Raw genomic sequence first — 14,460 nt, 5'->3', positions numbered from 1 at the left:
AATGGATGAGCTGACGAACTCCAAACCTGGCTAACCCAGGAAGTGGCAGTCGTCTAGACAAAAGTCTTGGTGACCCGGCTGCATCACAATCAACACTAACCGGAAACAATGGCCTAGTTAGCGCACAAGTCAGTATATTCCATCAGGCACACTCTGACGAAGGCGCAACAAAGGCCACAAAAATGAAAGAAAGTGAAATAAAAACTGTTAACCATGAGAAATCTCGATCACACGTAGTAGAGGCCCCACAATCGAAAGAGGAGAAGCAAGCATTTGATGGCCTAAAAAGATCAGTCCCCCCCAGTATCTGGGAGTTGCCTGCAGCGGCACCAAGCTGTTCAACTTCAAGGGCGTCATTCGGAATCTTTTATGGAGGTGCAAAAAACCTCCAAATTGGAAAGAATCCAAGTTGCATCCAAGATGAAGGGCAAGGAGGGGTAGCAAGCAGTGCCCAACATAAAAAAGAAAGAAAAGACAAAAAATACAGTTATTACAAAGCAAACACCAAATTCAAGGAAATTTATAAGAAACCTAACAACTCCCTCCATCTCGAAGGTATTTTCCCGAGAAAAACCTTTAGGGAAATCGACAAATAAACAACTGTTATTTCCCGTCTTGGAGCCAACAAAAGAGAATGACAACGGAAAAGAAAAGTTAAAAATACTCAATGACTCATCTCTGACAACACAAGCACCTAAACCAACAAGAACGAATCCAAACAAGCGGAGGAGAATCGTTTCAGACTCTAGCAGCGACTCGACGATCGAGGGTCTCGAAGAACTCTGCAACTTGTCCACTTACTCACATGATGTAAGTGAAGAATGCAGTAGCGCTTCCTACGACAACCACTCCACTGATAGAATGAATTCTCAGGAACCACACACTCTAAGCCATTAAAACAGATCCCAAGCAAAACCGATTCAATTACGCCACCCCGCAAAAATGGGTGCGAATCGTGCCCCAGCTTTTGCGAAGTTCGATAACCAAACAGATGGCGGAAAAATGGTTAATCCCTGCAACAGCAGGGGAAAGCTAGTTACTGTATTAAATCCAAAGTGTACCGCTGCTCAAAAACAAAAAATTGGAGATTCAACACAGAAGACCTCCACTTCTGGGCAACATCATACATCATCAAAAAAAATTAAATTGACAAATGTGTTGGCTGACGACATCGATGTAAATCTGAATCGTGGCAACGTAATGCGCCTGTTGCACTCAGTACCTCTACTAAGGACAATTACCTCTGATGACATTCAAATTGTTGAATATATCTCAGAAGAACGGGTTGACTGCGTACTGTTACACGTCAACTCCCAAGCAGTTAGAAGGTCACTGATGGGCGCAAAAGATGAGATTTTATGCCTTGGTTTCGAGATCTTGGAATATCTCGAGCCGACGAGACTGAATGGAGCAGAAGGTATTGATAGGTGAGAGTCAAAGAGCTCTCTGAGTCACCGGCGTGACCAGATTCGTAGGCACTTGAACTCAAACTCGACTTCTGCCATGAGCAAAAGGACCACACAACAATCTGGAAAAAAACAATAACTAGACAACGATGGATTGGAAGCCATCAACACTCTGATTTCGTGGAACACCAGAGGCTCCAGCCACTTATACAACAACTTCCCAGTGGACCTTTCAGATAATTTCGTAATATGCCTGCAGGAAACTTGGATGCGTCAACCTCCTGTAAATGACGGATATCAAATATTGATAAACCCTGCAAGTAAGAACAAAAGAGGTTGCCCATTCTCGGGGCTATTGACGCTGATAAAAATAGGAACAAGCTGGGAAGTGGTGGATTCAACAAACCCAAACGGATATGTCCAGTCAACCCTACTTGAAAGAAAAACAAGTGGAGCTGAAAATGAGCATCACACATCTCAACATTTATTACTACTCAACGTATACTGGAACCCTGTAAAGATCTCGACAGGGGCATTCATTCAATCAATAACAACAATAATCGACAAAAATCTGAGGAGCCTCCAAAACCTCTGGATAATCGTGTGCGGTGACTTAAATACAACTTGGTTCATCGGAAACCAACAGAAAAGCCTTCTTCGCTGCCACGAAGACTTCAGGGATACCTCTAGAAGAGCCCGATGGACTGAGGCAATGGAATCCAGAATTTGCACCATGGTCAACGGAAACGTGCCTGGCGATTCTCCGCCACAAATCACGTGGTTAAATATGGGATTAAAGAAAACACTAGACTACATTTGGGTTTCGAACAACGTGATGCACAAAATCACCAACCTGCAGATAACACCGACCAATAACAGTGATCACTACCCCTTGAAAATGTCCTGGCAACCTCGGTGTAAGCGCTTGAGTGGGACGTCCTGCACTCAATTAGAAGTGAACTCTGGCCGTAACAGACTTAGGATGAATACAAATCAGATCCGGCAACTAACTTCTGTTTTTCAGTCAGAAAACAAAGAAAGCTCAGAGTTCATAAATTATCCAGCAATCCTTCTAAATATGAATACGCACACATCAAGAAATCCTCCTCCAGTATCTAATCACAAACACACGTGGAGCACCAGCTTAAATAATGAAAATTAGAAATTGAGGAAAGACCTAAAAGATCTGCGATCCAGATTTGGCACCAACAATGCAAGTATAATCAAACAACGTAAACAAAGATACCGAAACTGGTTAATAGCCTTCGCACACCAGCGAGATCAAGAACATGGCAAGGCGATGCTTTCCTTGATAAGAACACATAACACCAGAGATATTTGGAAAATTCTAAATCAAGACCACCTAAACCAAGCCATAACCAGGGCAAATGGAGTACCCGAGGCGGCATGGGTGAGTCACTTCCAGAAAGTATTCTCATCCCATGGCTGTTCGACGGAGGAAGAAAACAACTCTGTTGACTTGGGCTGGGATACAATAGAGACAGTGGATAACATAATCTGTGTCATAGCAAAACCTAAAAACTCTAGAGCGGCTGGCCCATATGGCATTACAAACATAATGCTAAAACAACATCCTCATGAATGGGCCAAGTTCATAGCCGAATTGTTTGTGATAATAGCAAAATCTAAGAAAATTCCATCATCCTGGTCCGAGGCAATAATAGTCCCAATTTATAAGAAAGGCAACAGGGACGTCCCTGCTAATTACCGACCAATTGCCTTACTAGATACCATTGGAAAAGTATTTGCAGCCTTCTTACAGAAAAAAATCTCAGCTTGGGCCCTTCAATTTGAGCTAAACGATGTAAGGCAAACCGGTTTCACCAAGGGAGTGGGAACTGAAAACAATCTTTCCATACTAAACCTCCTGAAACTAGAAACCCTGCGAAGAAAAGAAAAACTGTTTCTCGCATTTATAGACATGCAACAAGCTTTTGATGGAATAAATCGGGCAAAGCTCTGGGGAAAGCTGAAGAAATGGAACTGCCCAGATACCATACTAAATCCCATAAAGGCCCTGCATGATTTAACCTCTATAAGAATTAGGCTAAATGAAAATGGCGACCTCTCTGAACCGATTGCAACAAACAAGGGAGTGAAGCAAGGCTGCCCACTGGCAGCGGTTCTTTTCAAACTATACATCGCGGATGTGTCTGGAACGCTAGAAAAAACTCATTGCTTCCCTCCCAAAGTCAACGGCAATCCTGTAAATTGTCTGATCTATGCAGACGATCTTGTATTGATCGACAAAACGCAAATAGGCTTACAGAGGTTATTAAATACGCTGAACATATATATGGTGGAAAATGACCTGAAGATCAACGTGGAAAAAACAAAGATACTGAAGCTCGGCCCCGTCGAGGGTCCCAGAAATAAGAACTTCAAGTGGACAATAAACAACGTCCCGATTGAGGTAGTGAATGTGATCCGCTATCTAGGTATATCCTTCAGCACGTCAATAAGAGAACGGAGTTGGGTGACTGAACTTGAAAAAAGAATCAAAATACTAGCTCTACAAGAAGCTAGAATTCACTCACAATATGGGAAATTTTCCTTGATTCCAGTACGAACCTTCTACTTACAAAAGGTGTTACCAGCAATAACGTTTGGAGCCGAATCAGGCTGGAACATAGACTACAAGATCTGGTCAAAATTTGAAGGTCTGTTTTGGCGACGTGCGCTAAGACTGCCTAAATACTTATCAGTGACAGTGATCCGTCATGTATTGGGTTTGGAGCCTATGTATGGAGCAGTCATTTGGAAATCGATGGCTTTGTTGCGAAAGATGTCAATTGAAAAGCCAGAACCGGCATTTAAACTGTTTAGCTCACAAAAAACCCAAACATGGAAACCTTGCAGGAACTGTGGTCTGAAAAAGTAAAAACAAATATGCAAGCCGCAAATGTCACCATGGAGATGCTACTAGAACGTCCTCAAAATGCCAAAAAAAAACTGAGGCAATGGCTATTGATTGACAACTTGGAAAAATATCATGAATTAAAGACTGCTTTGGATTTGGGGCTGACTTCGAACAAGCTGGACCAACTGCCGAAATATTTGAGTAAATTCCCATCTCGTTATCACAGAGATGGTTTTCTGTGCCTAAGAACAAACATTTACAAGACCAGGCAATCATGTTTTGTTCGGCACATTGATAATGTAAAGGATCCTCTCTGTAGGTTCTGTGCGAATCATCTGGAAACGACAAAACATATACTGACCGAATGTCATTTGCTTAAAGACCTAAGAACTCTACACCTGTTTAAGTTCGCTCCACTTACTGACAGTATGGATGAATTGTGGTTGCGAATTTTAAGCGGGAATTCAGTTCACCTGACTTGTGCAGTAATAAACTTTCTGGAGAAAACGGTAAACTGAATGGATCTTCGAACTTTGACAATTCACAAATGTGAAATGAAGAGACAGACGAGGAAAGTTGATAATAAAAGTTGTAATAAAAGTTTGTAAGAAACTAGATATTACAAATAAAAAAAAAAAAATAAAAAAAATAAAAGATGCAACTAGTCTGAAGCTGATTCCCTTCATGTAACCTGGGGATGCCCCCTGATTCAGCCCCTATGGACAAGGATAGCTGAAATCACGTCCAAAATGGTTGACATAAATATACCACTATCCCCCGAAGTCTGGCTACTCGCCATAGTGGAGGAGGGAACCGGTAGTGGGAAACGGCTAGTGGGTGTGGCCTCCGTGGTTGCTAGATCGCTCATTGCACAGGCATGGGGAGGAAGCAGGCCCCCTGCTTTCCAACAATGGCTCAATGTCATGTCAAACTGTGAACAAAGAGAAACGCAGTTCACGTTAACAACCCCACCACACTGTAGGACTCGTGGGTTGCTTTTAGGAGTCATATGACTGAAGAGCGGGCCACATGCGCGCCCTCGCAAGGCTCTGATAGCCCACTGAGTCTCTCCAATGTCACCCCTCATAATGAATCCTCCGGTGAACATTGCCTGTTGGAGGGAGCAACTAACTGCCCGTCCCCCTGCAACATGGGGTGTTCAGGACCCTTGTATTTTGGTTGAGTAACTAAGGGAGGACCCAGATGGTCGCTCCAATATGAGGATCGGAAACTCAAGTGGCACTGATCATTCGCATGGTGTACCGTTATCATTGATTTATAACGGTTATATCATTCGTTTTTCGTTGCGCATGAACAATGGAAGGAGTTAGGGTGTGTGGGGGGTGGGATTGAAAGGCGCTGTGCTCTGGTTGGAGCTTTGAGTTTTGACTCTTGTGTGCCATATTATAATAATAAAAACAGTTAAAAAAAAGGTTTATTGTTAACGGGAGGGATACGCAAGATAAGATTTAACCCCCAAAATAAGGAGACTGGTCTATACAATATGTGCAAAGAAACTGATTGATCTTTCCTGAGTGGATTCCTGCCTCTGTCATTCCCACTCAAACCTAACCTACTCCTCTTTTGAATGCCTTGGCTGTAGGCTCTCTCTCTCTCCTACACATTCTCTTAGTGTGGCTACCATCTACCGGCCTCCTGGTCAAATCACCTCTTTTCTCTCTGAGTGGACGGACCTCTCCTCCTCCCTCCTGGCCTCTACCACTCAACTCTTCCTGCTTGGTGAACTCAATATTCATTTAGACTCTCCTTGTTCCTCGTCTGTACTCTTCTGTGACCTCTGTGACTCGCTCTCCCTGTCCATCCTCCCCTCTGACCTGACTCACTCTGCATGGCACACACTCGATGTCTTGATCTCCTCTGACCTCCCCCTCTCCATCCCTCTCCTCCCTCCTGGAGCGATCACTCCCTCCTCTCCTCTCATCTCTCCCTCTCTTCCCCCCAGGTGAAGCCTACCCCAACACTGCCACCTACCTTCTCGGACATCCAGCCCATGAAGCATGTGTCAGTTGAGGCTTTCGCCGCCACCTTCTCTCCCCCCTCCCCCTCTGGCTGTCTCACATCCTGACACAGCCCTGTCTCTGCTCAACTGTTCAATTTCTGATACTCTTGATGCTCTTGCCTCTGTCATGAGGATCCGTTTGAAGTCCAAACCAAGTGCAATTCCTGGTATGACTCTGACCTAGCTACACTTAAACGTAAGTGTGGGGCGGCTGAGAGGAAATGGAGGGCTTCTTGTTCATCCTCTGGCAAACTGGCCTGTCGCCTGCTCCAAAGGCATTACCGACTTTCTGTCCTACCCAAGAAGAGAGTCCACGTTCAAGCTTGCGTCTCTGTGGCATCTAACAACTCGGCCGAACTCTTTAAAATCTGCAAGGAGCTAGCCAACCCTGCTGCAGTCTCTACCCCTCCTGTTGCCACCCAGGCTCTTTGCAATGCCCTGGCCTCTCACTTTTATCTCAAAAACCCAGGACATCCTGTCCACCCTATCCACCCCTCCCCTTCCTCTACCCTTCTGTCTGTGCTTGCTCCTTAAGCTAACCCCCTACCCTCCTTCTCGTCCTTTCCTCTTTTCTCCACTGATGAGGTTTCCAGACAAGTCCGATCTAAGAAAGCCTCGTCTAAACAGGTTCATCCCTGTTCCTCTAAAACCATCAAGGACCACATTGACACCCTCACTCCGGCACTTGCTGATTTTTACAATCATTCCTTTGCCTCAAGATTCTTACCCTCCCCTCTTAAGCACTCCCTTGTGCCTCCTCTACTCAAGAAACCCACAGCTGATCCCTCTTGTCCGGCTAACTATAGCCCAATTTCCATTACTCCTTTCTGGCCAAACTGCTGGAAAAGTTGGCCATCCCTCAGGTTAACCTTCACTCCAATTCTGGCTGTCTCCATGACCACCAGTCTGGCTTCAGAGCTGCCAAAGCATGGAAACTGCTCCCCTGAACATCCGTGAAGATCTGCTCTCCAACCTTGACTCTAACATTCCCTCTGTCCTCATCCTCCTCGATCTCGCCTCTGCCTTTGACACGGTCAACCATACCATCCTGCTCAACCCCTTACCATTAGTGAACTGTTGGGTCTGTAACATCCAAGGAGAAATTGACAACGGAAGGGCAAAATAACAAACAGGAAGGTTAGTTAGGGAAGCTATGCCCTGGCAGAACGAGGGGCGCACTAGTGTCGGGTCGGTGCACTATCAGCAGAGCGTCCCTGTGCACTATTGAAGCAATCCAAATAAAGTCTAATTGCAGCAAGAGGTGGTTAACAGTAGATGAGTTCCTTAGCAACAAGTGGTGGAGTGAAGCAGATGGTTATTTTGGCGGCAAGGTTGAGTGAACACAGAAGGTGTGCTTGGCAGCAAGTGGTAAACACAGAATACGATGGAAAGATCTTACTGGTGCAGTGGTCTCAAGCAGCGCTACCGGCTACCGGCGCACAGTGCACAGATGGGAAGTCCCCAGTGTCAATATGCTGCACCAAAACACCGGGGAAACCTGTACTCCGACAACCAGCAGGAGCAATGACAACCAAGGAATCCAAAAAGGCACACAATTTAATGCGCATACGGGTGTCAAAAACAGGAGACAAGTTCAATCCATGGAACAATAGCAGGGTCCGGTACACAATTGAGTAGAATATTCCAAACACCAGGCAAGACAGTCCGTGGATGAAAAAAAAGGTTCTGATACACGGGCGAAGGTAGGAGACTGAAGGGAGCAGGCAATCGGAATGCAGCGAAGTAAACAAGGTTCGGTACACGATAGCAAGAAGGGTAGGAAAATAGAAGGTGAAACTTCTTAATGGCGATTTTGCAACATTAATCAGAAGCAGCGTTCAGCCCGGTTCCGAGATTTAAATCGCGAAGGAGGAGGCGGACTCGGACGGAAACGAGGCACACGTGTCATCGCCTCTGAGCTGGCAAAGAGAGGCGGAATCATGGGAATTGTAGTTCAAAATTGCCACGGAGAGAGCTGAAGCCACTATTCTCCAGGGCAGCTGCCAGTGGGTATAGAATGGGTTTGCACAACGAAGCATACCCCTACGGAGGGCAACAACCTTCTTGCAGGCCTGCCGAGGCGTAACACTACCTGCCTCTACTCTCCGCCCTCTGCAACTAATCCAGAACAGGACTGCAAGAATTGTCCTTGGCCTCAAGCCCTGGGATCGTATCTCTCCAGCTCTGAAATCTCTCCATTGGCTCCCAGTGGATGCAAGGATTAAATTCAAAACCCTCTGCATTGTCCACAAGGCTTTCTGGGGCCTGGGTCCCAAATAACTTCAGCTACCCCTCTGCAAATACCTCCCCTTTCGTGCTCTTCGCTCCTCTACCTCGAACTCCTTCAGGGTCAGTCGTTTTTCAAAGAAATGAGCTGGGGTAGATCTCTGTCCTTAGCTGGGCCCTCCCTCTGGAATAGCCTCCCTGCCACTCTGAAACTTGAGGAAAACCATCTCTGGTTCTGGAAGCACCTCAAGACCATCCTCTTTGCTTCTGCCTTCACTTCCCCTCTTCCCCGCTGATCTGTTCTCTCTTGGCCCAGTGCACCTGGCCACCCTCTGTCCTCTGGGCTCAGATACCTGCTCACCCTGCCACCCACCCTCACTCCCTCTGGGCCACCCCTTGCACTGGGGTCTGTATCTTTCCCCATACAGCCCCCCTTTTTTTTCTTCCTGCGCTACCACGGTTTGTTGCCTTTATTATTTATTTATTAATTATTATTTATCTTTTTCTCCTTTGCTCTGCACTTTCCACTTCTCCACCCTTCCATGCACTTTTCCCCTCCTCCTCTCCCATGCACTTACGCGTTCTCAATGTCACTGGGTCTAGTAACAATGTTGTTTTGTTCTCCCCTGTTCCCCTCCCTTGCCTTGTCGCACTCTGAAACACTTGTGTACGAGTGCAATAGAAATAAAATATCATATATCATATCAAACAGGAGCACTTCAGACAACACAACATTTTTTGATTGATTGCATCTTTTTAAAGGAAAATAGATCACCTTAACCCAGTTTTCTTGTATCTTTAAGATCTTGAAACTCGATTTCTTGATAGCTGCCAAACTGCAACTCGACAAGCATTGGCAGATGCATCATGACTTTCACATGCCCTTCCTGAAGCCTGCTCAACCACACACCAGTGTACTTGCTCATCTGACATTGCTGTTTCTGATTTTGTTTCCCCTGAAAGCCAGTCAGTAGTTGATTACCGCTTGAGATGGCGCAAGCTACAATAACAAGTCCATTGCAAAGGTGTTGGCCGTAAACAATGAACCTGGAAACCTGCCCTCACTGCCCTCTTTCTTCAACTTTATTGTTTTTTTCCGACAGTTCCACTTTTGCTACTCAGCAACGTCTGGCCCCTGTGTGGGGTGCTATTGGAAATAATCTCAGGTTTTCTCACAGGTCCATGGCCTCTACAGTCACAGTGCTCCCTGGAGGCACTGCGAGAATTAACTCAATCAATCACTAACTAACTTTATTTGGAAAGTATTACCAATTGATCACAGTACATAAACAAATGAAATACATAAAACCAACAGTTATAAGATGAAATGCATGAAATGCATGAAATCCTAAAATCTTTATATTTCTCCGAACCAAATCTATAGCTTCACAGTTAGTAGCATTATAAATAATTCTCTTGCAGACCCTAACGAATAACAAATATGTGTGGCAAAACAGAAGAAAATGCAACACTTCATTGTGGCAACAAGGGAAGAGTTAATCAAATATTTGAAATTGTGTCCAGGGCCCTGATGCCCCTTTCACTAGAAACATATTAAATCTCAGTCTCACCAGTAAATATCTGCTTGAACTAGAAGGTACCCAAGAGAGACACTCTGCAGGACTGTTATTGGTATTCATAATACTGCAGTAAATCAAGATACTAAATGTAGACTGTTCTACTGAGGCCTGATGCTGGACAAATTGGGATACTACATAACTGATTACTGTGTATTGTCTTTGTAAGTGAGATAAGATTTACAAAGCTTTGAGCATGGTTACCTTCATTCAGGATTGATCTTACTGTCATTAACCATGCAATCCATAAATAATTGTCGCATAAGCCTTGATGATTTAATAATGGGTGTACACCCCTATTTCTACTGTTAGTCTATGTTTCATGTCAGAGACAAAACTCATCTTCAATAATCATCTGACCAAGTTCTAAATGAATAACAGAGTACGGTAGTGATAATGGGGCTGGAAACATTTATTTACAACTATTTGCTAAATAGTGCTAAATAGTGCAGGTGTCAATGCCCCATATGTCGGCTCCATATAAAGCAATTGCTTTTGCATTGGTATTATATACTCATCATATCATTTTGCTGGAGTTAAATCCTCCACTTTACCTCCAAAAATCAGTGGATTTACCGTGTGGTATTACCACTCATGTAAATCTGTAAAAAATATCCATGCAATCATATAGAGTCCAAAATGGGAATTTACACCACCTTCATAATAAAGTGAGGTAAACGGTAAGAGTTTGGTGTTAATTCTGCAGATTTACCACCAGATTACAGCTAAATTCATGATGAGGTGCAAAATCTACACTGCTAATGTTTCCTCTCCTGTTCCTTGTTCCCATTTCCTATGCACAACAGATTACCTTTTAATGCATATTACAATGCAGGGTTCGAAATTGCCAGGAGCTGGGAGCTATTTAGCTGCTGGTAATACTCAAGTGGAGCCTGGGTACCTTGAAACCAAGAGCTACCAGGAGGTTCTTTTGATTCCTGGGAAAAGTGGTGCCTTTGAAACTTCAATATGTGAGATTAACTGTGGAGGTTTGCGAATGTGTATAAAGGAGTATAAAAAGACACCTAGGGGACATTTTAAGCACATTGGATAATATAAAATTGACAAAAGGTTAGAGTTTGCTTCTTATGGAAAGTTAGATTTGCTGTGCACTATGAACAGTGGTAGCTCCTGCTTAACAGATTATGCCTGATACCCAGTAGATGCTTTTGACCCCAGTCAGCAAATCCTAATTTTAAGGCACTTGGAAACAGGATCGCTCCGGGTTTCATTGTTTTATGTGAACGGCGTATCTGGTCGAAGCACTATATTCTCTTCCACAAATAAATCCAAAGAAAATGTACATAAATTGGAGCTTAACTTGATGCATATGATCGAAGCTCCATGTGTGTTCCATTATAGGCACTCTAAAGCTAATGTGAACACTTAATTTGAAAGGCAATGGACAAATAATAGTTGCAATGTAATGTTTTTGTAAAGCAGAAATAAATGTGGATTTATACAGACAGTGTTTGGGGAAAATGTAATAACATGGGGAGCCTTAATATAACCGAGAGACACCACTTCGCGAATCAGGAATACTTCACTACCTTGTCACACACTGTATTTTTAAATGCATTATTGACTGGTGCAACAAGGCCTACACTTCTTCATCACCCACATACCTTTCATTTTCATAAAGCTGGACTGTTCTTCCATTTTATATCTTCTGATGTATTTCTAAATGCAAAAATGGCAAACTTAACCTAAGAGAACAAGCAGAAAATAGAATATAACGTAAATGTACACATAAGAGAGGCCCACATTTACAAAATGAGCTTCACTACAATGTCTATTTAATGATCACATGAATTCTAAAAAAACAATACACTGAGATGTCACTTACTGAATAATAAGTATTCCTCAACTATATATCAAAGATATTAGCCTCATGTTTAACAATGACAACATATACATTGTCCTACAGCAACCGAGATAGTTTTTTATTACGTAAAGAAAGGCAAAGCATTAAACTGTAGCAACTCCAGGACACCCAGTCTAAAAGCTCCCCTGCATTGTTAATTCTTAGAACAGTTAGGGGAGACAAAGAATGGTATGCACATTTTCTATGCCGCTCTATCGGTACATGTTAAGAAGGATTTCTGAACTCTGACCCGGAGAGGCAGAGGTTCAGAAGGCCAACCTAGTTTCTTGGAACAGGGTAACCTCTGGACAAGCCAGACCAATCAGGGTAGCTATGGCAGGCGGTCAAGACTAAGTCTCAGGAGGGGTGAGGGTGATTGAAGGACCTCAATGAACACACAGAGCAAGGACACTTACAAATTACTCCAGACAAGTGTTATATTAAAAATAAAGACACAGTTATTACAAGGCCTTTGTAACATAGACCATAGCAAAGAATCACAATGATACTGAAGTAAACCAACACATCACAATCAATACAATATATACACAAGACCAGGGGGGTCTAAAAGGGTGACTGCACAAGATATGTTGACAACCTAGATGGGAAGTAAACAGGCAGTGCAGTTAATCTTTAGGCCCAGTTCAACATCAGTTATCCACCTAACTAAGAGGCAGTCCAAACCTTAAGAAGAGAGGAGCCTCGTGCTCAATAGTACATGTAGTGCAAGAGCACGCGGTTGTTCCAATGAGCAAAACAGGGTCTCTTCAGGGGTCTCTAGCAGCTCGGGAAGGTGAATAAGGCCATGAAGAATAAGTTCCCACTATTCAAGAAGGACCTCCACTTGGAGGCAGAGGCAGTTCGAGAGTTCGGGATGGAGTCGCTATTTCACAATAGCAGTGGACAGGAGAGGTGCCCCCAGGTGCCACTCGTGCGTAAAACTGAGCTCTTGCGCTAGGGGCCACCGGTTGGGGTATTGATTAGTCACCGGTCCCTGATGCAAGGAGACCCAAACTTTCGCAGGTTAGTCCAATTTGGTTGCAGGTTCGAATGCGGCAAGAAGGACGGCTCGGCACCTTTTAGTTCCTGAGATCCAGCTAGGATTCCTAAACGGGACAGTGGCGATTTCTCTGCTCCGGGTGGAGGAATCGCCCCAGTTTCACTGCAGCAGGCTTCAAGGGCAAGAGGGTCACAAATGCAGTGGACTTGCAAAGGACGTTGCTGCAGCAGGACAACACGGTAACCGCATTTACTCCGGTCCGGGCGCACTCATCTCACTTCAGACCTGGGAATGCCAAGTGTACGAAATTCGGTGTGAGGGTGCCGTGGACACAGAGCTAGCAGTATACCAAGTTTCGAGGGCCTCCTCGAAACGACGGCTGAGACAGACCAAAGGTCCGGCGTAAGCTGGTCAGCCCACTGGTTGGCCCAGGGACACTTCCGGAGAGGCTTACTTGGAGGGTTTGATGAAGGTGCCGAGAATAGTTGGTCCCACTATTCTAATGGGTCGAAGCGTCTTTGCAGACCTTCTAGGACGATCAGATGCAGAGGGATCCCACGGGACGACAGCGGGCTCAGGTTGCCAAACCTTCCAACGGGTCGCCAGCGGTTCCTCGACTCAGCTTCTTGTTGCAGGGTACTTGGCTCCTATCCTTTGTTCGGTGTGAACTCAGGAGATCGACCTGGGAGTGGCATTTTCAGTCTCCTCTTATCCGAAGTTCCCTTTGCGCCAAAACGAAGAGGACCCAATGGGAGATCTGCTCACAAACACACGCTTCATATGTGGACCAATCACAGACCACGGTGGTCTCAGGCATTCAGGACACTCCAGACTCTTTGGCACCCAGGATTTGTATTGGGACCAGACATCCCAGCCCACATCCTGGAGGCACACACACAAGGCATGCAGAAGCCCGCGAAAGCATTGGGATTCACGGGAAAGTGCATGACCAAATAAGGACTGGTCCGGGTCAACTCGACCTGGGGAAGGTGAAGGGGCAAGATGGCCAAAGGACAGGACAAAGAACCTTGTGGCATGGCCATTTTGGAGCCAGGCCACCTATTTGTGCCAAACGCGGTTAACGCGGTTACCATGGCAGGAAAGGGTTAAAAATAATGCGAAACAATAGCTGCCACCAGTCCTGTCCATGACACACCTGCATAGTTCATAAAAAGTCCAGCGAGAGTTTCTAGGGCCTTTGGAAATGACTATGGACCCAAGTGTGCTGTATGGTAAGATACATTGCACACTTGTTACATGTTGCACAAAAGTTGCAACATGAGTAAAGGACTAAGGGAAACAAAGTCTCCCAGTACTGACTGTCTTAAGGGCATGTCAGTTTCCCCATAAAAAGTGAGAAAGCCCAGAGGAGTGCAGCTGAAGGCTGTGCTTCTCTGGCAAAGTCAGTCAATGGTGTCTAAACAGCAGCAAAGGTTTTGGGGGCTGACACATGGAGGGAAAATTACATACACATACGAAATCTTTC

General features: G+C 44.7%; 1 protein-coding gene across 1 annotated transcript in view; it reads right to left on the bottom strand.

Annotated features, from left to right (window-relative positions):
- Positions 1-14,460, bottom strand: part of TEX11 (testis expressed 11) — a 3,096,519-nt gene that overhangs the window by 2,878,710 nt on the left and 203,349 nt on the right. Inside the window, exon 2 of the mRNA XM_069612434.1 lies at positions 11,736-11,816. Coding sequence (XP_069468535.1) covers positions 11,736-11,769 — 34 coding nt within the window. The 5' untranslated portion in view covers positions 11,770-11,816. The remainder of the gene's footprint in view (positions 1-11,735; positions 11,817-14,460) is intronic.

Source organism: Ambystoma mexicanum, chromosome 5p, assembly GCF_040938575.1.
Source record: "Ambystoma mexicanum isolate Mex_15411 chromosome 5p, UKY_AmexF1_1, whole genome shotgun sequence".
Classification (NCBI taxonomy): Eukaryota; Metazoa; Chordata; class Amphibia; order Caudata; family Ambystomatidae; genus Ambystoma; species Ambystoma mexicanum.
Note: the sequence above shows the minus strand (reverse complement) of the source record. Positions and strands in the feature narration are given on the sequence as shown.